Here is a 21,861-nt window from a genome sequence, read left to right as displayed (position 1 = left end):
TAGTAAAAAAAATTTTTTTTTTTGAAAAATCAGAGTACTGCCCAATCTGTCCATTCAAAATATATAGAAAGTAAGAAATTCCATGAGATACTACAGAAGAAAATTCTTCACATAGTGCTGATTCTGTAGCACTAGCTAGAGAAAAGGTAATCACTCTGCACCATCTAATTAAGAAAAGCTGGTGAAAACCTGAAAAACCCAGGGGAATTTTTCAGAAAGGACATGGAAGTGTGGAATAGAGACATACATTTAATATTCTCCACAGAGAGCTATATTTTTGAAGTTATCCAAAGTTTTTTTGCAGTATTTAATACAGTTTGTGATTTATTAAATAACAAGTTAAATAGAACACGACACATTGGTTTATACTACTAGATATTTGCTTAAGATAAGAAAATGGAGGAAAATACACCACTTCCACTTTAACTCATGAATGTAGAAACTAAAAATATTTCAAAAAAAAATCTGGAGTGAACTGAGGAAGACTTTCTTTAGCTGTTTTTTCTAAGCCTCATTTTATCTCAGATTCTGCTGTGCAACCAAAGTTGAAGAAGCGCTGTTGCTGCAAAATGAATTTCCAGAAATTAAAATCAGAGGCTGAGCAGAAGACCAACATTAGCACTCCAGTGAGGAAATGCAGGAAGAGTTTATGTACATCTACACCAGCCACAACATATTCTGACTTTGTCCAGGTAGCAGAAAAAGCCAGAAAAAGGAAGACAAAGGGTGGGCTGATGCAGGAATATTTAGGGATCAGTGTTGCATCAGGGAGAAAAATGAGGAATGGAGGAAACAGGAGACAACACTCAGAAAGCCACAGGTCCCAAAGAAGAGCTGCAGCTGCAGGGGAGAAAGGATTTGGGAGACAGAACAAGTTCCAGAACCCGATTTCCCTCACTCAGCTACCCGCTGAACGGTTTATTTTCTGTTTGGGAAAATAAAAGGAAACTTGCACATTTGTTTGATTTTACCAAAACTAATGAGTAAAATCCCACATCCACCATCAAAAGTCAAAACCCTCGCAGACCCATTCACAATGTTTTCCACGTAGTTAAGCCTTAAGCTCTCTTCTGTCTCTCTCTTTTGCTTCTCAGATTACATCACTCGTGCTTATTCCGCTATTCATAGTTATTGCTCTCCAAGCTCTCTACAACTATAAAGCTTTCTCCTGGGTTGATAGCTGCATACTTAAAAAGCTTTTGTGAAATTTAAACCTCAAAACAAATAGAACTACTGCCATATTTTTGGCCAGTCCCTTTACATGCCAAATCATGTCTGCAACATATGCAAACTTAGCTTGAGGGATGAGTTTACTACTGGGGTTTTTTTGTTGTTGGGTTTCTTCTTCAGAAAACTGAAATATTTAACTGAAAGCACAAATGTCAAGTTGCAAGCCAGGAAAAGTAATTCAGAGGATAGAGAGCTCTCAACATGTAACAACATAAAATTGGTAGTTTAAATACTGCTTTGCTAGGAGAATTCAGCATTTCCCAACCAGTAAATGCAGATAAGATACACATTCTGCTCTAAGCAATACCATATTTCCCTCGCTCATAGCATTAGCTTCTCTTCCATAAGATCACATGGCAAAAAAGTTAGAAAAAAATCCACAGTATCAGACAACTGAAAAGTAAAGTTACTGAATCAGAAGTTGTTTCACTTACAAGAGAGACTGACACTGACTAAAGTGATTAGATAATATTATTTACTGCTTTATGTGACATAATGATGGTAATGGATTTATTATGAGAAGATCAGAAACCATCAATAACTTCTTTACTCACGAACTCCTAAATCTTGGTGAGAAAAGAGAAAACGTTTGAAATCTTTAGGAGGGTGTCTTGGCTTTCTTAGCTTTCTCACTGAGAGAAAATAATTTGTAAAAGTACAACAGAAATGCAAATATATTTGTCATTTAAGTCCTGAAAACAAAGCTAGTCAGCTCTGCTTATGCCATCAACACTACCAGATCTAATAAATATACAAACTCCTATTCAGCACTTCAACAGTTCAAAAAAGTGTCAACATCTTACATCATTTGGGAAACTGAGGCTGAAAAGTATTACCTGAAATTTCCTGTAACCTCAAGACTTCCTGAATCCTAAACACTATCCAAACTTAATAATCACATAGGCATATTCCCCTTATTTGTCAATCTTTCTAGTAGATTTCGTAAGTCACATTTCAACCATTTATTTCTATTTAAATATTTCTGCTTGTCCCAGTTTTTCCCATGACACTTCAAAATTGTCTCTTGCCCATGCCAATTATTCCCCACTTTCTAAAATTGTGCATGACAATGACCCTCTCCTTAGAGTCTGTTAGCCAAAGCCACAGTGATCACAGAGGGGAAAGATGACTTAAAGAAATCAGAAGTAAGTGAAAGGCCATGTGTTTTTAGAAGCAAAGAACCCCAGCCTCTAGACAGCACAAAAAGGAGTTGTTTTTCTTTTCCTCTTCAACCTGAGCTACACATTGAATTCTTCCAACTATATTCCTTAACTCCTCCTACACTCCCTTTCTCATTTTTCATCCTCAGAAAGATTGCCATCTAAACTTCTGCACAGTCAAAAAGAGGTTTTGGCTCCACCTTATCAGTGGATGCTCACAAAATACTGTTTGCAGATACCTACTCCTCTGGAACTGCCTCATGAAAAGACAGTTCAAGTGTTGAGGAGGGAGGGAAGGAAAGGAAGGGAAGTCACAGGCTTCCTGCTATTAAAAGCCAAATTTAAACCCTTTCTACATCAAAAGGGCCTCTGTTGTTGGCAGAAACGCAAAGAGTAGAAAACTTGGTTGATATGGCTTCTTCATTACGCTTAAAGGCAGCTCTTCCATGGAACCAGGAACGCTGGAAAAATCCTGTGGGGAGGCCACACTCCCATTTTTCATGGAATTGCTGCAGGAAGGTGTCAGATGGTAGCACAGCCACCTGAAGCCATTCTGCAAGAGCTGAAAGTGGGCTACGCCCTTCCAGAAAATCTCCATGCAGAAAAACCTGCGCTGTAGAACATGCCTTGCTTCTCCAATACTCTACTCCCCAATGCCACAGCACTCTTACAGCCCACACACCACCTTCACTACTGCAACGGAAAAAAATATATTTCTGTCTCTAATTCATCTAAGGATTATAAAAGGAACATTGAAAAAAAATAGTCTTTACTGTAGTTAACTTGCCTACAACTTTAACTACCATCACATTAATCTTAGCTTAGCTATTCAGCACATAAATTACCTGGAGCACTTGATTCCACACAGTTCCTCAAATAATTAATTAGCTAAAGGGATTGAGAATTGGAGTCCCAGAGGAAATTCTAGTTTCGTAGAACTACACAGATTTCACCTTGCAAAATGCTACAACAATTCACCTAAAAGCACACGACAACTCCAACTATTTAGGGGCAGAATCCTAAAACCAAACCAAATAAAATCCCCTCACACTCACTGAAGTAGGCCAGCACTTTTAGCACTGGATATCCTATTTAGTCACCAGAAAGAAGAGTAACACTAAATTAAAACTTTTGATTCCCTCATTCATAGCATTAGACATTTTTCCTAACAGGTAACCTCTCTGCTTCAAATATCCATTGCCAAAGGGCAACCAAACCAAGGCAAACAATTCTAAGACAGGACTTTAAACTGGATTTCTTTCAAAGCACAAGAATAAGCTGCACCAACAGAAATAACTCAAATCTAGTTATGTACAAGTACACTAAAATGAAAGAAAATTTATCATCTCAGCATATTACTATTTGCACTATTCTCACCTGCAGCATATTACTATTTTCACCACCTCTCTCCTGCTATTCATCACATCAGCTACAGTTTATGTGTGTTTTATGCAAACATGTTTATGTTCCAGAGCAACTGATCAGGACATGATGAGAAGTAATGCTCTGCTCTTCGTAGCTTTCCAAAAAAACCTTCATGCTATTTCTCTCATTAGCTGAATCCCACATCATCTTTCCACAAGGTAAGCAGGGCAGAAGGGGAATGAATCAGGCAAAAAGGGTAATGGAAAGAGAGACAACACAGAGAGCAGTTAGTTATTTGGAAGAAAATGCAAGTTATTTAAGGACAGATGTGTAACTTGCAAGAATTTCAAAACACTGAAAAACAGCCTTCTCCCTGCTGTAAAGTGCATGTTATGATCTACTGATTATTTTTGGCAGCAGAACCCTAAAAATGATGCGTTTTAACTTACTCCCTGTACACTTTAAATATACCACACTTCTGTACTGGATTTTTATGCACCTCGGTGTTCCAACGGGTATTACCCACCAAAGGACAAGGGACAAAATGCCATGTGGGGACAGCCCCCAGCTCCCGGGCAGCCCTGGTGCCATCCCGCACGGCCGGGTGTGCCCCGTGATTGGCAGCAGGGCTGTGCTGGCACAGGGCTGCCCCGTAACTCAAACCCCCTGCTCTGAGAAGGCAGAAGCCAGCAGAGCCTCCTGAGGCCAAATTTGCCATGTAGCCCCGGATTCCAGCTGCAGGCTCAGCTCTGCCCAAAGCTACGCTGCAAAGGGAGGCACTGGAGGAAGCCCCTGCTGCTGCAAACCCCAGCGTGTCCCAGTCCCCCCCCCAGTTCTGCACAGGTCTCTGGGCTCCCAGTTCCACACAGATCTGAGTGTGCAGCTTGCAGGGTTGAGGTTGCCTACCCACATCATACACCATCCATTACACAGCACTGTTACCCTTTAAGAGAATCCACATGCGTAAAAACCTAGAAAAACCCTGTTGCTTAAATGGATTGACACTTGCAAAGGTACCAGGGATCCACTTCCACTTTCATTTATGAACTTTTTACTCAGCACCCAATATTGAGACCTACTCAACCAAATCAACTCATGCAAGTCTTTTAAGTCACACAAGTCTTTTAAGAGGTCTTTGCAGCAGCCCAAATGACAGAGACAGCTCAGAGAGTAACAGGATGCAGCGCTAGGCACTTACGAAAAAGTTACTTTGGAAATAGAAAATATTCCTTATTAAGAGGAGCTAAAAACATGTAGCACATAAAGTATTTCTTACGAATCAGTCTGAACTTTCATCCAAAAGACTGTGTACCTTATCTTGAACTATCATTTGCTGATTAGGAAGAACTACTGTCCAGACTCCTTGGCTAAAATTTCAGCTCAGATATTCTTATTAAAGAATTAACTACCGGAAGACTAATAAAAGCTTAACCTTCCCAAAAATGGAGGATTCACAAAATAGATACCACTAAAAGCTAAAGGATAGCAGTACAAAACTGTTATGTTTGAAAACAAGCATGACAAAACCAGTAATACAATCTAAAAAAAAAAAAAAAAGCCCAGAAAATAAGCTTTGAAATTTCAACACTTTGATTCAATTAGTATTAATTTAGCAGCTTTTGGTATAAACACACACAGCTGCAAGCATAAATTAACATGCAGAAGAACCTCTTCCTACTCTCTAGCAAAGTTAGTCAAAAAGTTAGCAAACAAAAATCTTCCTCAGACAAACACGAAGGTATTAGTTTTCCCCGTCTCAATGCCATTCTCCTCTTCACAACTGCCAAATAACAGATATTAGATGCAAAAAATAAAAGCTTATAAAAAGACAATTTAACACAAACATCTGGTCAAGCAAACACGACAAAATCCCCAAAGTTCAGAGTACGATTTCATTCTGAGAGGACACAGAAAATAAAGCCTTACTTGCTCCAAATAAAGAAAATTGTGATCATTTTGTACACTGACACAAAGCATGTTTACAGCAATATGAACCAATGTGCAATAGCTGAGGTAAATCAGTGTCAGCCATGTTGTGAAAGAAACTGCAATTAACAAACCCACAAAATTCAAAACTTAATCAAGTCAGCTCTGCCTTGATATAAGTAATTTTATACTGCTAGATCTTACTTATGATTGGTGCCTGACTTCTTCAGGTTAATGTCTATTAATCTCATCTAAAAATACACATCCAAATTCTAGAGACAGTGAAACATCAGCAGGAGGAAAATACACAAGATATAAACCAGGACCACTGACTGCAGCACAAAGGAGGAAGGTACAATGTAAAGTGAAAAAGCAAATGCACTTACTCAGCATTAAATCCATTCACGTGCAGGATCCTCATCTGCTTGACTATTGTGCTTTTACCGGATTCACCAGCACCTAGAAAATGAAAGTAAGTCAATTTCAGAAGGAAGCATAAGTGATTAAGGCACACACTAGAATTTTTTTCTTCAGGGGTAAAATCGAGAAAGTTGGGTTTCTCAGTGTAAGAGTGAAAAGTGAAAGAAATAATTGCCACTGGAAACTTCAGTTGTAGCTAAAAATAAATGCCCAGCTCAAGTCATGTGTCAGATCTGAATCTTGGATCATTTCACTGTCCATTTTTCCAGTGTCAATGTTAAAAGCAGACTGCAGTATTTGGAAAGAAAATGGACAACTTCAACATTTTACAGAGAAGACGACAGGGAACGTCACAACCTGTCTGCCTTGTCACTACTATCTGACAGAGGGAAAGATTGACTGAAGTCCCTATTAAACCAAAGAAATTCTGTTATATCCTTAAAGAACTCTAAGTTTGGCTGCAGTTCATCATCACCCAGTCAAACTCCGTAACTTAAATCACAAGGAATAAAATATGTAGATACTCACATTTGAAAAAGGAAGGCATCCCTTTAAGCCTCCACCCACAAAGCTACAAAAAACCTCCTCTTATTTGTGTCTTGTAAGCAGCCTCCCACCCTCCCTACATGTTCCAAAATCAACCCTACGCACGAGGAGAGGCAGAGACCACCTTTTGTGGCTGCTGCTCCAAAGGGCTCCCCCGCAGCTCTGCCCTGCTCCCCCGCCGTACCTGCAGCACAAAAACCCCACTCCACTTTACTCCAGTTTCCATAAGTAGATGGATGCTATTTCTGCTGTGCTGCTCGGATGCCAGTGCACAGGGCAGCCCATCTGCCTATAGTACCCGTTTTTCCATGCACGCTGAACAACTCCAACAGCAGCATTTAATTGAGCTGCTCCACGCTGCCAGATCGGCAGCTTTCTATATAAAGCAAACATATTTTTGCAGGAGTAGTATCGTAACGTGGCAAAATTTAGAAAGATTCCCCTTAGCATCTCCTGGCCACTGGCTTATTCCCCTCCCCAGCCTGTGTCTCAGCCACAGGAACTGTATGTCTGTGGCAGAACGGGCAGGGAGGTACAGTTTGTATTTATAGGATGTCAGGCCTCTCTGCTAGCACACACTGACAGCACAAGCCTCCATTTTGAGCCTCATGTACAAAACTGTATTTTAGCAGTTACATTTCAAGGTTCATTTTCTCACAAATGCTTTCCCCCTCTGCTTTCTCCCTTCCTTTCCTTCTCCCTCATGAATTCCCAGAAGTCCTCTTCTGCTCTCCATAAAACCTGGTTGCATGTTTTGCCACTTTAATCCCAGAGCCTTACTCCTTTTCCCTCTCCTTGCTCACTGCTGTTCTGTAAGCCTTTAGAGAGCAGTTTTTATCTACAACTCTTTATGCACACGCCACTTCTTCACTAAGCTGCTATTTTATACCACACACCCTCTGTCTGATCAGGCAGACTGCACCATTCAATAAACACAGGTGGCTAAACCAATCAAGAATTAGTATTTTGGGATAAAATAGACTGGATCATCTTCACACGAAGGCAGTAACTGCTATAGTCGTATGTCAACTTAAAAAAATTAATAACAACTAAATTTCAGCTGTAACACTAAATCACATTTTATATTTATAAGCATTGGGAGCTAAAATCTTTACTTCACTTGGTCCAAGGAGGCGGCTGGACAGTTGTTACATTTGCTATAAACACATTCGGTTTGATATTGACACACCTGGGTTCTCTGGATCGGATACAACACCAGTGAACCAAACTGATGTATTACATCTACGTTTCTCCATAAGTCTAGCTCTATATTTGGCTACCTGTTAAGGGCATATTCTAAACAACAATTACACACACACACGTTTAACTTCACCACCAAGGAGAGTTCCATTAATTTCAGTGAGACTGCTCGTGGCAGCGGGGCAAGCACGTGTACAGCGATGGGGCCTACGAGCAGCAGCATAAACCCACTAGAATATTCAGCAGCTCCTCTTTGTTGTTATTTGAATATGATTTGAAAAGATTAACAACACTTTCCAAGTGCCTGGCTTCTTATTTCATGTGTCTTATAGAGGAAACATAACGTGTTTTATGGGGAGGTGAGCTTTTATATTTTTGACCAGTGAGTCCGAGTTACAGACTATCCACAATTCATGGCAGAAACTGTAACAGCTGAACTATCACCTCAAACACACTCACAGATGACTTTACTGCCATCGTTAAACACACGCATATTTTTATTTGCAAGTATCTAAACTATTTTTCAGCTACCAAAACTAAAGAAAACAGAAAGAAAACCCAGGCAAGCCCATCATGTTTCTGTTTGCTGAAATTTTGCCTCTTACGAAAGCAACTCGTCTGATGACAAATAGTTTCTATGTATCTACGTAATGTTCAGCCTGAAATCTGGAAGTCCAAGACATTTCCCAAGAGCTGAAGTCCAAATTATCCTGTTAAAAGATTTCTGCTGAAGCCCTGGCAGGCTCCTCAGTGCTGCAGGTGCTGCTGTAGTCCCAGTCACTCTCCATTTGTATTAAGTCTCTCTCTTCAAATGAGTATTTGAAAGATTTTACTGGTGATAGTACGCTTGCAAATTCACCGCCTTCAAAAATTCTTTTCTTTCTTTTTTTCCCCTTGCTTCCATTAGGGTTTTTCCCCCCAAAACTGAGTCAGCTCGGCGAGGCCTAGCCTGTGCTCCACGCTTCAGCCCTGCAGAACGTGCACAGGCAGTCCCTCGGCGTGACCAAAACAACCCACGGCTCCTAACTGCATCCGATCCTAAAACACTACTTGAGAATACTCTGAAATAACGAGCCTGACAAACATTTGCTTGTCCTCTCCGATATCGATATTTGGATCCTTCAGTTCCCTGAAAGCCACAGCCCACATTTGTAAACGTCTCTCCTGAAAAACACGAGCAGGTAACCCAAAGGAGCCGCTGGAGCAGCACCTGGAGCCCGGCTCTGCCAGCGCTCCAACGCGCGGTACCTCAATTCCTGGTGCGACAGCGGAGGGTGCCGAGCCCGCCGGGGCCGGGGCCGTGCCCGCCGGCCCTGCGCTGCTCCGCGGCCCCAACGCGGCCGCGCTTCCCTCCGGGACCGACATCCTCCCTCCGTTTCCCCCAAACGATTCCCCGACTTCCTCCCTTCCTCTTCCTCCTCTCCCCGGCCTGGCCGCACGTCCCTCGGCACCCCGGCCCCGGCGCGGGGAGCGGTGTCCGGCCCGCCCGCGCTGGCCGCGCCGCTCGCCCGCGGCCGCTGTCACTGCCCTGCCCTGTTTATCTGCCCGGCTCCCCGCGGGCCCCTCGCCGCGGCATCCCCGGCCCCCTCCCCACGCCCGCCCGAGGCCCGCTGCCGCTCCGGCGGCGGGCGCTGCCCCGCGGGCGGAGAGCGGCCCCGCGCCGCCGCTCCGTACCTGCCCCGGCCCCTCCCGCGGCGCCCCGGGCGCTGCCCGAGCCCTCCCCGCCGCTCCCCCGCACCGCGCCGGTCCCCGCGGCGGCCCCGGCCCCGCCGCCCCGGGCGCTGCTATAGCGGATCCCCGCGGCCCCGGGTGGGCCCTGCGGCTCCGTGCCCCCCCCCCCGGCCCCACCTCTCTCCCCCGGCCTCGCCGTGCCCGGGCTGGGGCCGCTGCCCCGCCGGGGAGGGGACGGCCCGCGACCCCTTACCCAGCAGGAGGAGCCGGTGCGTGGCCCTATAGACCTGCTTGTCCTTCTGCAGCTGCTTCTCGATCTTCTTGTTGGCCTCCCGCTGCGCCTTCTCCTCGTTGCGCTGATCCTCCGTCTTGCTGTTCCCTAAACAGCCCATCTTGGGGAGGGGAAGGCAGGGACGCGGGGCGAGGGGACGGGAGGCGGCCGGGGCTGCCGGGGGGAGGGAGGGAGGGAGGGAGGCACTCCCGGGCTCCCTTCTTCTTCCTCCTCCTCCTCCTCCTCCTCCTCCTCCCCCCCCTACTCGCTGCTGTGGCGGCCGCTGCCCAGAGCCAGAGACATGGAGAGCGCCGAGCCCGAAGCCAGCCGAGGGGGGGCCGATAGCGATGACTTTGCTGCCGCTCCGCCGGGCCTCCTCCCCGGCAGCTGCAGCTGCCTCTCCTCCCCCGCCCCCCGCCGATCCCCTCGGCGCACCTTTCCCGGGGGGTGCGGAGCGATCCGCGGGGATCTCCGCGCCCCGGCCGGGCCGCCGGCTCCTCTAGAGGCGGCAGAAATGCCCCCCCCCGCGCCGCACGCACAGGAACAAATCCAGCTTCAGTGCCACCCCCAAAAAAATAATAATCCTCTTTAGATCCAAAGGCACGGGCTCCAGGCGCGGAAACCTCCCCAAATCCTCGGCGGGGAGGATCGGGAAACGTCTCTTCCTCGCCTCTCCCCCCACGCCGCGGGGGTCACGCAGCCCCGGTCCTTCCCTCGCCGGCCGCCGCAGCTCCTCGCCCTCCGGCCGCCGCGGGTCCTTCCTCCCGCACTGGGGCGGGGGGGTCCAAGCCAAACCCCCCCTTTTTTTTTTTCCTCCCCTCTCCTTGCTGCTGCTCTTTTCACATGCGCTTTCCAGGCGGCTGAATCCTCTCGGCGAGAAGAAAATACAAAATATAATGTGCGGGGGGAAAAAAAAAAAAAGAAAAAAAAAAAAAGAAAAATAAAGGCAAGCCCGTTTGCTCTGTGCCACGAGCAGAACCTGTCCCCTCACGGGCGGATTTTTCCCCGTCTTATTTTTCCTGCTCTCTCCCGCATTTTTTTTTTCCTCCTTTTTTTTTTTTTTTTTTTTCCCTCTCCCTTTTTTTTTTTTTTTTTCCTTCCCCTATTGAGCGGCTCCGCGGCGGCGGAGCGCGGGGTGGGGCGAGCGGGCCCACACTGCACGCTGGGAGCGAGCGGGGCCGCTCACATGATGCCCGCGTCACCCCGCGCCGCCGCCGGCGCCCTCTTCGAACCGGCCCCGCCGCCGCTCGGGGGCCGCCCCGCAGCCGCCCGGGTGCCTCCATCCCGGGGCACCGCCCGCCCCCCGCCCCGCGGGATGGAGGCGCCCGGAGCTGGGCTTGCGCTTCACAGGAGTCTGAATAAATTGTAAGGGAGTCGTGCCCCGCGACTCCTTGTGTTACGCTTGGAAATAATTAATGTGGGAGTTATGGTGCTGAATGGTTTGTGTCTGGTTTTTTGGGTGGATGCTCGCTCGCACCCCGCGATTCGTTAGGGTCCATCCCTGCCTGTCCCTGTCCATCCCTGCCCGTCCCGGTCAGGACTGCGGGCTCAAGGTACCAGGGGATGCTCTCTGTACCAGCAGAGAACCGCTGGATGCACACACTTGCTTCTACCCTGTCTAGATCCATTTTCTTCTCTAAAATATGTTTTGGAAACCTCATTGCAAAAATTACACAACTTATCAGTTACAGCTGGAAAACAAAGGCTGGTGCTTTGCTCTTTGTATAACCCGGCTCCCTAAAATACGCAGGTAGTTTTTCTCTATGCACACACCCCCAGATACGAGTTAGTGAAACGTCCTTTACTATACAAATATTATTTACCGTCATTTGCAAAATTCGATTATCTACCACATTGTTCCCACGAACACACCTTCTTACATTATCCAGTTACTATATTTAGAAACACCCACAGTAAAATAATTATGCGAATAGAGCAAACAACTAGGAGGTCACAGCTAATGTCATCAAATACATCTGTTGAGCTGCCCTTGCTGAAAGAGGGGGGGACCTCAGGAGAAACAGGGAACATCACAGTCACTATCTTTAAATGCACAGGAGAGACTCTTACTGGGGTCTCTAGGTGTTATTTTTGGCTAAGAGCAGTTTTAAAAGATCTTAGAGAAACTTGGCTCAGCAATGCCCAGATTAATCTGAAGCAAATATGGTAACGATTCCTTGTATCTTTTATAGGCTATTTATTTGTATAGTTTTCATGTAATACACAATATTAAAATATATTTTAACTGTGGAGTTTACAAGGCATAAAGGACTCAGAAAAGCAGAATTTGGACTGAAAATTAGAGAACTTTATACTTTTAAAAATGGTTTCAGGTATGAAGAGACTGCAGAAGTGCCAGTACCTGCCCCCTCACACGGGGCAAAATCTGCCCCAGCCTCCAGGCTTTGCTTCCGGGGGGAAGGGAGCCCATCTCAAGCTCCAAACATGAAGAAATACACAAACAAGATACAAGTTATTGCTGGAAATATACAAAAGGCTAAAATCTCGGTGAATGGTGTCTGTACAGGGAAATGGGATGGGTAAACAAGATACAAGTTATTGCTGGAAATATACAAAAGGCTAAAATCTCAGTGAATGGTGTCTGTACAGGGAAATGGGATGGGTAAATATGCCAAAGCATCCATGGACAAGGAGTCACGGCTGTGTGAATGCTGTTGTCCAGCAGCGCACACCCATCCCTTCCCAAAGAGAAACCAGGACAGGCTCTGCAAGGTTAAACTCTGCCAGGAATCGCTGCCCTCCTGCTGTAGGTACCTTGTGCCTCTGCCTTTAGGCTGAGCAGAGCATGAGGTAGCTGAAAAAAGAAAAACACACTCAGCTAATTCACAAAGCTCCCAGTTACTTACAACAGAATTAAGAATTAACTCCTTGTATTACAAGTGTTACTAAAGTGTGAAAGTGTCAAAAGCTACATGAAACAAAAAGAAAACTCCCACATTGTGTAACATATCAGCAATTACAGATTGTTTTTGTCTTCCTGAAATCCGACAGGACTCAGGACATCAGGCACCACCCGTACTTCACAAACCCAGTGAACTGCCAGGAGTTTTTTCAGAGCTGTCCTGATTAGGAGACCATCGTTTGAAGAGTGAGCATACCAACACATTAGCTGTTCTCACTCTTTTTATTTGTTTAAATAACATAAGGCTGCTAATGTGTCTTTAGAATAAATTGTGTTTCTTATTGGAACTAGTTCCATTAGCTTCCATCTTGTAAAAATCCATGAACTTGAGTTTCACAAGACTCCTGCCATCAGAAGGGTAAGTGCAGGCACAATCTGACCCCTGACTCACCATAAAATTAAATCTCACTTCTGAAGAACCTGCAGCCTTGGGAACAAATAATGCAAAGATAAAATAACTATATGTATGGGCATAGTGCCTTTGTGATAAAAGTCTATTTGAAGCTTGAAAACAGAGTGTTAAAGGACACTGCTGCATGTTAAATGAAAATGTTTTCCAAAAAGGTAAAGTAACAAGAACGTGGAAATGGCTGTAAAAGGACATCAGAAGACTAATGGCTATAGACTCAATCCTGCACTATTTAAATTAAAGGGAAATACAAGGTTACACACAGAAGATTGTGAGCATTGCACACTTACAGATTAAATTCAGATTCACTGACATTCCTTCTGTGCTTGAATATAACACTTTGAGTAGAATAGAGGCTGTTGTTTTTTATTTTTCAGTCTAAAGTAAAGGTAAAGATTCTGATGCACCAGCACACATCTCAGGACAAGGATTTCACAAAAAGAACAGGGGGTTTAACAGTGTGAAACAATATTCTGCTGTTTTCATTTCTCAAACTAGAAAAGATCTCACAAGGAGAGGTAGCAGGATAATTAATAGCAGTAATATTTCAGTGGATATTTGGGAGAAAAGGAGGGTGTATAAATGTTCCTTCTATCTATAATCAATTTCAGTCCACTTGATTTCTTTAGTTAATGAATTTTTAGTCCTATTGACCTAATTTCTATTACATCCTAATGAAAATCATCAGGTCTCGTAATTTTGTTAATTTCTTTTTTGAAAGAGGAATTTTATTGCAATTATTTTCTCCACTTTCCCTCCACAATGTTTGCCCCGAAATCTACTCTCTGGTGCCTAAAACTAAAGAAGGATTTGTAACAATTTCCTAATCCTGTAAATAACCTGAACTTTACTCAGTTGAACAGTCCTATTGAAGTACATAACGTATGCAGACTTTACTCTTCCCAGCTAGGACAACTATATTAGCTTGATTTAAAAATGGATAAAAAGATTTAGATATAAAGTAAAAGCAGACTATCAATAGCAGTAGGAGAGAGAACTTGTGTGAAAAGTTCACATCTTTTATGCTTCCCCCACCTTATACACATGAACTTCTGTCATTTTAAGATTTACATGTCATACCTGCTGATATAATCACTCAAGAGGACCTCAAGAGAAATATTTTTCCTATTTTAATACATTTACTTCATATCTGACGGACTGTTACATGTATTTCAGTGCATTTTCCTTGTGGCAGTCTCCCTTCTTGTGCATGAGGATATTCACAATTGTACAAGTAAAAGACTAATAAATACTGCTGTAAAATTTGCAAACATTGGCTGGAAATGTGTTGCAAGACTTGGTTTTGGAGAAACTATTGCCTTAACAGAGTAGATGCTGGGACTGTTGAAAAAAGGCTTTTCAGGGACATTTTTAATGTCTTTTATCTTTTTAACTAAATGGATAAAACTTTCTGCTTACAGTTTGGATGTTGCATCAGTTTTATTTGAAACTGACCAGAGTCAGGTTCTGAATTCATTCGAGTTACTCTTCGTATTTAGAGCCGATTATGAGACCCGGATCAGCTGCCCATCTTACCCCACAGCTTCCTCCCAAACCCTCCAGGTGACAAACACCCTTACCTCCTATTGCAAACAATTCACATTTGTTAGTGAGTTGAAGGCACTGAGCACTTGGGTGTCTGCAGTAAAGAAGAAATGGTTAACTGATTTTCAGATGGGACAGTTGTGCAGCTCAGTGTGGGCCCTCGCTGTCCACAGTGAATTTGACCTCCTCAACTTTTGGCTGTGAACTGTGGGGGTGGAGCTGTGACCAAGCCAAAGTGCTCATTTGGAAGAGAAGACACAGACCACATCTTGCTCCAGCATCCCTTAGCAACTGGGCTGAAATGGCACTGCAGCCTCTGAGGAGGCTGCCAGCCTTCCTGGCCTCTGGAATAGCCTGTGCTCCAGTTCCTAGCACGGCTCAGGAGACACAGACAGGGGACAACCTCTGTAGCTCAACAAGTAAAAGTGACAGTGCTGATCTAATTGTACAATTTCCTTTGTTTCTAGTTGTAGGAAATAACATATTTTCAGCAAGTCTTTTCCATGGGAGGACACAGAGCTCAATGAACCTGGGGGACGCATGATATAAATGGCTCTTACAGCAACACCTGGATTTTTGTTAAGGAGCCCACATTACCCCTGCTACATTTTACTGTCCTACAAATCCACAGTGCCGTGGCTGAGCTGTTGGAACTGACCTTCCTCTTTTAAAAGCAGGGATTAACTCTGGAACAGATCGACTCTTTCAGTTAAAGGACTTTTTTTAATAGCACACACTGTATATTTTTGTGTATGGGTACCTCTCTGACTTAGTTAAATTTAGGGTCTCCATCCTGGGCTGGTAGTTGAGTATCAAACCTATCAACCTCAATGTATTAAACCCCCAATAAACTTAATCTTTTAGTTACAGATAAGGATTAATTAAGGTTCTGATTTAGACTTAGATCAGTGGGGGTTTTTGCATCTAAGAAAAAGTGCCATGGCTTCTTGCAGTGAGTCAGGTCTGCTGCTCATGTTTTCCTTAGATGGAGCCATCCTCCACGAGCTATCGAGCTATCGTCCTGAAAATCCTTTGGACTCTGGGAAGAACGAAACGTGGTGATAAAAGGGGAGACGGTTTCAAAGTCTCCAAATTACCCTTTGACCTGCTGAACAAGGAACCCTTGAGTAATCTCAAGCCCGTTTAAAGGAGAAACAAACAAATTAAAGCCAAACAATAATCTAAAAAGGAAAACCAAAGCAAACAGATTGGAATTGGAGCAAGAATTCAATGTGGGTTGTTTTTTTCATCTGTGTCCTTTGTGGGGGCCAGAACAAAAATCACTTTAAAAAGCATTCAGAGGTAAACAAGGTAGGAAATTACTAATCAAACCCTGGGAGGGCAAAGCAGGATCGTCATGTGAAGGGACAAGTTTGTCTGTCAGATGGGAAGGAGTGAAACGAGCATTGTCAGGGAGGAATTAATGCACCACTAATGTATTCAATAAAGAACAAACACAAAACACTTAACTACAGATACTCCAAAACAAACAGAATGAAAAGGAGATACTTCCCTCTCTGGCAAAGAAGAAGAATTTTTCCATACAGAAATTCTAAACTTGAGAGGGATTTTTGTTTTGTTTTTAAATAAAAACAAGCCCAAAGTCTACTAATAGAATTAACCAAGATCTTCCTTTAAACCAAAGGAAAAAAAAACCTTGCCTCTCTCCTTTCACTTTGAGGCTTTCCCTCAGAAACATCAAAAAGAGACTTTAAGGAACTCATGGAATTATGGAAATAACACACTGAGTAAGAGCTTTTCACTTAGTAGCTTTTTTTATTTTCATGTAGTTCTTTTTCTTGATATTCCTTCTCACTTCTCATGCATTCTGCACTGCACTTTATTAAAAAGGAAAAAAGCCCTCTTATGTAACAGAAGTAGCAGCACATCCTAGCTCTCCACATAACACATATGGAATGCCGATTAAAAAAAAAATTGGAACAAGTCTTTTCTCATATTCAGTTTCAGTATTTGTCAACATTCACTGCAGACCTACCCCTGACTGCAAACTTTTTTTACATAAAGAAATATTCTGCTTTAATCCTTGTTAAGTTTGGGTCACAAAGCCCAGGGAGGCAGTTGTGGCAGAGGCTGTTTTCTAAATACTGGTTGTAGTTAATTCCTGCAAAGAAGCACGAAACTCCCGAGCTTTTCTGCTGCCCGGGGGTCAGCCGAGGAGAGGAGGCTCTGCCTTCACCTCCCCAGCCACAGTTCCCACCAGAGCAGGGGGGCAGCTGGGGCTGAGCTGACCCAGCCTGACTCCAGGAGCACGGTGAGCCATCCCTCCATGCCCATATTATTTATTACTGACACTGAATTCTCATTTTATGGTGCATAACAGGAAAGGGAATAAGAGGATTGTTAAAATAGTTCTTGCTAAGTTGTCACACAGGTTTTAATGTGCTGTAAACATTCCTCTCCTTCTTTAACTTTTTTTTTTTTAAATAGGATGACGTCCAGGCTTTCATGCTCAAAATAACTTTACATTTTAGTGCTAGCAAACCACAATACTCTCAATACCAGGAGCTATTAGAGACGATCTGCAAAGAAAACAGGGCTGTGATTTTGCTACTCTGTCCCTGCATTGCTAAAGGCCTAAAAGTATTCCTTTTGAAAAAGGGTATTTTCTCCCATCTTTTTCTTTAGATGAAAAAACGTTAAGTCTAGGTCCTAAGATTACATACTGACACAGTTATAGAATAGGGGTCTTTTGTACCCTGTTTTTCCTGGAAGAATCTGTCTGTCTGGCAAACTAGCAGCACCATTACGTCTTAAGTGCCTTGATGTTAAATTAGAGTGCCCCACACGCCCCAGGGCAGTTGCAGAATTTAGACCCTTTTTGCAGTGAAAAAGTCTTTTTGGTGGTTTGGGGCTTTTTTATGTCTGTTAGATTTTAGAAATGTACATGAACCAACTGATTGTCTCCAAGGCTTTAGGTGCACAATGAAAGGTTTCCCTTGTTGCTCTATCTCAGGCAAAGCCAGGGAAGGCATCCATGGCCAGGGCTGTGGGAAGCAGGCTGGAGCTGGGTCAGAACCTGAGGTCCAACACTGGATTTTGCCTCTGCCACATTAAAACCAGCAGAGGTGAAGGACTGTCCCCTCCTGTGGACCCAGCTGGGGGATGATCAGACCTGCCTGAACACTCACAAACTGTGAGTGGAGACAAGATGAGCGTGGGGATCAAACGAGGGAACAGGATCCAGGAGACCTGATCCACTGCAGATGGTTCAGCCCAGCACAACCACTGATCTGTGGGTGACCTTGGACGAGCCACTTCCCTTTTTTGTGCCTCTTTGTCCAGCTATCTTTTATCTGCCTCTCTCTTACAGGTTGTGAGCTGTTTGCTTCCGACATGTCTGCACAGCACTGAGAACCAAGGGGCCCTGGTCTCACTGGTGACCTTTAAGCCCTTCTGCTACACGTTTCATCATAAAATAATTATTCAAAAAGGAAGCAAGTTTTTTTAATAGTCTGTCTTCCTTTTCTTAACACCTCTTAAACTCAGACATTTCCAGCAACATTTCATGACAAAAAAAGATAGGCTCTATTCAAAACCTTAATGCTGTTTTTCTTAAATGAAAATGATGAGAAAGCTGCTAGTACTCTGTCAAGTCCTTCTCCCACAGGCCCTCCAGCAAAACCAGGAAAAGCTAGAACTAGCATGCTTGCTACATTCAAAGTACCAGACAAAGGTACTTTTTATTTTGAAAACAGGGGAAAAAAAAAAGAAAAGCCTGCACACTTCTCAGTCTTTGCCCACCATGAAGCACCCACCAGGCCAGAAACCCAGTGCCGTGTTCTTCCACAGGTCACTCCCAGTTTGCTTTATGCTCTCTGGTGTTACAATAACGAATTTGTTTTTCCATTGCTCCCTTGTCTAACTGTGACCTATTCCCTTCTGAAGCAATCGGCTTTTTACAGCTCCATCTCTGCTGTGCAAACAGAGAACGAGCAGGGCTGAGCCCCCAGAGCTCGGGGCCAGGAGCTCCCTCCAGCCCGGAGCTGGACCCACTTCCCAGGGCTCATCCCCAGAGAATGAGCCCCCCAAAATCTCCCACGGCCCTCGGTGAGCCCCCTCCCCTCTGCTCAGTGGGATCACAGCCACATCAGCACTCCCGTGTTTGGTGGGAAGCCCTTGGAACATCCAGGGAGCCAAGGATGCTGCAAGGGGCAGGGATTTGATGGCTTTGAGCCTGCTGCCACCACCTCTGCAGCCCCACAAAGCACAGGAGTGGCTGGTGACCCGTCCTGCCCTCAGCCCCAGCCCTGGGGTGACAGCCAGGGACTCCTGTCCCCTCCAGCCCTCTGCCATGGGGCACCTGGAAGATGCTGGATGCCCCCAGCCCTGGCAGTCCCTGAAAGCAGGGCCCTCTTTTGGGGCTGCACTTCACACCCTATATATAAAATACACAGCTGTACAGTGAGCCTGGAACATCCTTTCTATGAACTGGTGCTCCTGAAGGATATATATACTAACTCCATGCATGTGAGAGTTAAGGAAGATTTGTCCAAGGAAATACTTCCAGAGGAAGTGCTGGGCAGCCACATTATTTGTTTTATTTAAAATGATTTCAGGCTCGATAATGTCTCTTTATCAAAACTACACATGTGCTGAGCATGCACAGTGCTGTCTTGTGAGCCATACAGGAAGGGGTGGATTTAATTTATTTCTTTATTATGAATATTGTGGTGCTGTAAGGAGAATCCTGGCTGACAGTGTGAAATAAAGCAAAACTTTTCAGAGGTTATTTTGGGAGCTGAAGTTCCTGTGCTGCCTTTTCAAATTTAGCATTAAATTCTGTATTCCTAATCCTCTGTTCTGTCTGGACCATCTCATAAATGGACATGTATATTATTACAGAGCTGAGCAAGTACATCCTAACATTTGCCATGAATATTCATTTGAAAGAAAAATGGAGTTTCAGTTTCCTGGTTTTCCTTCCCTCCAGTGAGGAGACCAGTGAAGGAGTTTAGAAATTCACAATTCTGGCAGGCAAAAGGGACCAAGGCAATCGAGACACACCAAAAACAGTTCTCCATCAAAATGATATCAAAATTACATCACGTTTTATTTTGCAAACATAATTTTGGCTATAAGGTCTGTTTACATTTATTTGGCACCATACCCTTCCTGGTGGATCAAAGTACTCTGTACCCAGCTGAACGACAATGCCCGAAGCAGCAAGAACCACCAGGACCAGCACAGACCATCTTTCAGCATAGAAATAAAAAGAATTAATTCTTCTCCACCCTAAAAGCTGGTTTGGAGGGAAGAAAGTGGGCTAGAAAGAATTGACTTCTGACTCTTTATGGGTCAGTGTGGGCTGCACTGGAGGGAAGGCAGGAAAAGCTGCTGGGTGTAGGGACAGTGACCCAACCCAAGACACACCAGCCACGAGATCAAAGTGTGCAGTAGCAACTTGCAAGAATGCTCTTTTTCAGTGATGTGTATGTGCTTACAACTGCTCAAGAATAAAGTTAAAAAGGCTAAGAAATTCCCTGCCCAAGGATGAATAAAAGATTTCCTGTTACCAGAGAGTTGGAACTGAGATTATATCATGGAATTAAGAATGTGAAGCGCTGAAGCAGTGCTTCCACCAGCTAAGAAATGGACTGTAGGATCTCACTGCCCCAAAGAGTGCTCTCAAGCAGGTCTCTTTATGGAAGCATCAATATGAAGTCTGCAAAGAACAGGTAAGAGGTGGCAGAAGGACAGAGGTTCACTGGCAAACACCCCAAACTGATCTGCGTAAAGAAAAGGTGGGACAAGACACGACAGAAATAACCCACCATGGCTTGAGACCTCCTGCCCCAACAATGATTATGTGATTGTTACACTCTCTTAATACCCAAGTAAGAAACTTTTTTATTGCATCAAGTTCTCATGTCTAGACAGATACACATCACAGAATGAATCACTGCCTTTGAAGACCCGAGCTGAAGAGCACTCCATGATGGAAAGCCACTATCTGGGCACATCAACACTTGGGGAACAATTTTCTGGAGACAGGTTTTGCAATATGTGTCAGTAAGGTTTACTATCTGTCAGAAACTCTGGGTTTCCAACAGTGTCCTTAAAGGGCTGATAAGAAAGCAGTATAGGCTTAGGAAAGGAGCCTCTTAAACACAGAGTCCAAAGTCTTCAAAAATACCCCAACTTTGCCCCCCCCCAAACAATTTAAAAGCTAACAAAAATGCATAAGCAAGGCAAAAAATGCATGGAAAAAAATCAAACAGGCTCAAATTCAGCTCTTAGCCTGATTATACCTTTCCAAGCAACAATGATTCTGCCTCCTCTCTGTCTAGAAAGTTTTACTTTGTGAGACAGCACCTACTGCCTAAATAATTGGAACCCCTCTTCTGCCTTTTTGCTTTGCCTTCCAAGGTTCTTTTTTTTTTTTTCTCTCCTATCCAGAATTACCAATCTCTTCAAAATGCTTACAGAATTCTTTTCCTCAGCTGTTCTGGATGATTCCCAGCTTTCTCATTTGTCCTCTTGGAGGTGCTCCTCTCCCTGGCAAGGACACAGGGCATCTCCAACATTAAACCTATATTTTAATTCAGCACAGATGTTACAGCACAGGGCAAAGGATCTGGTGAAGGTGTTCTCAAAAACTGTGTTCTCAAAACCACAGTTTGACTCATATATGCCCCCAAACAATCATACATTAGCAATTATAATGATCTTTAATTAAAAAAAGAAATATGTTGCTGCTCTTACAGATAAGGATCTATAGAAATACTTGTATAGGTGCCATGAAAGTCTATTTTTTAAACTACATTTCAGTGAGGGAATTTTTAACTACCTTACCTGCATTACTCAAATTCTACTCTAAAACAAACTTCTTTGAAGTTTTCTTATTAAAAAAGCTTTAAAAATAAGCAGTTTGAATTATTTTTCAATGAACTACCTAATCTTCTTAAGTAGCAAAAAGTTAACTTCAGCTCAAGTCATTCCACTTGGAAAAAAGCAATGAAAAGCAGTAGATTCACCCGTCTCACCCTACATTTTCTCTGAATTTCATCTAACCTCTGATTGTTATAATTGTTCATGGTAAAGCCTTCTGAGTGTTTTTAGCCAGTAGATTTTGGCTTTTATACTGGAAAATCTGTACATAAATGTCACTTTCATTCATATCTTCAGAGATAACAAAGGCATTAATGCAGTTGATTCCTAAGAAAACTTAGAAACT

General features: G+C 43.8%; 1 protein-coding gene across 2 annotated transcripts in view; it reads right to left on the bottom strand.

The window, feature by feature from the left end:
* GNAS (GNAS complex locus) overlaps window positions 1–21,861 on the bottom strand; it is a 124,637-nt gene that overhangs the window by 67,717 nt on the left and 35,059 nt on the right. The window contains exons 1-2 of one of the 2 annotated variants that reach the window (XM_084217625.1): window positions 9,772–10,931; window positions 6,068–6,140 (exon numbers count right to left, since the gene is read on the bottom strand). In XM_084217625.1, coding sequence (XP_084073751.1) covers window positions 6,068–6,140; window positions 9,772–9,910 — 212 coding nt within the window. In that variant the 5' untranslated portion in view covers window positions 9,911–10,931. Of the gene's footprint in view, window positions 1–6,067; window positions 6,141–9,771; window positions 10,932–21,861 lie in introns of those variants that run through there. The other variant, XM_084217624.1, reaches the window with a different exon arrangement.

The sequence above is a fragment of the Fringilla coelebs genome, assembly GCF_963513975.1.
Source record: "Fringilla coelebs genome assembly, chromosome: 18".
Taxonomy (NCBI): Eukaryota; Metazoa; Chordata; class Aves; order Passeriformes; family Fringillidae; genus Fringilla; species Fringilla coelebs.
This window is presented reverse-complemented; position numbering and strand designations above follow the sequence as displayed.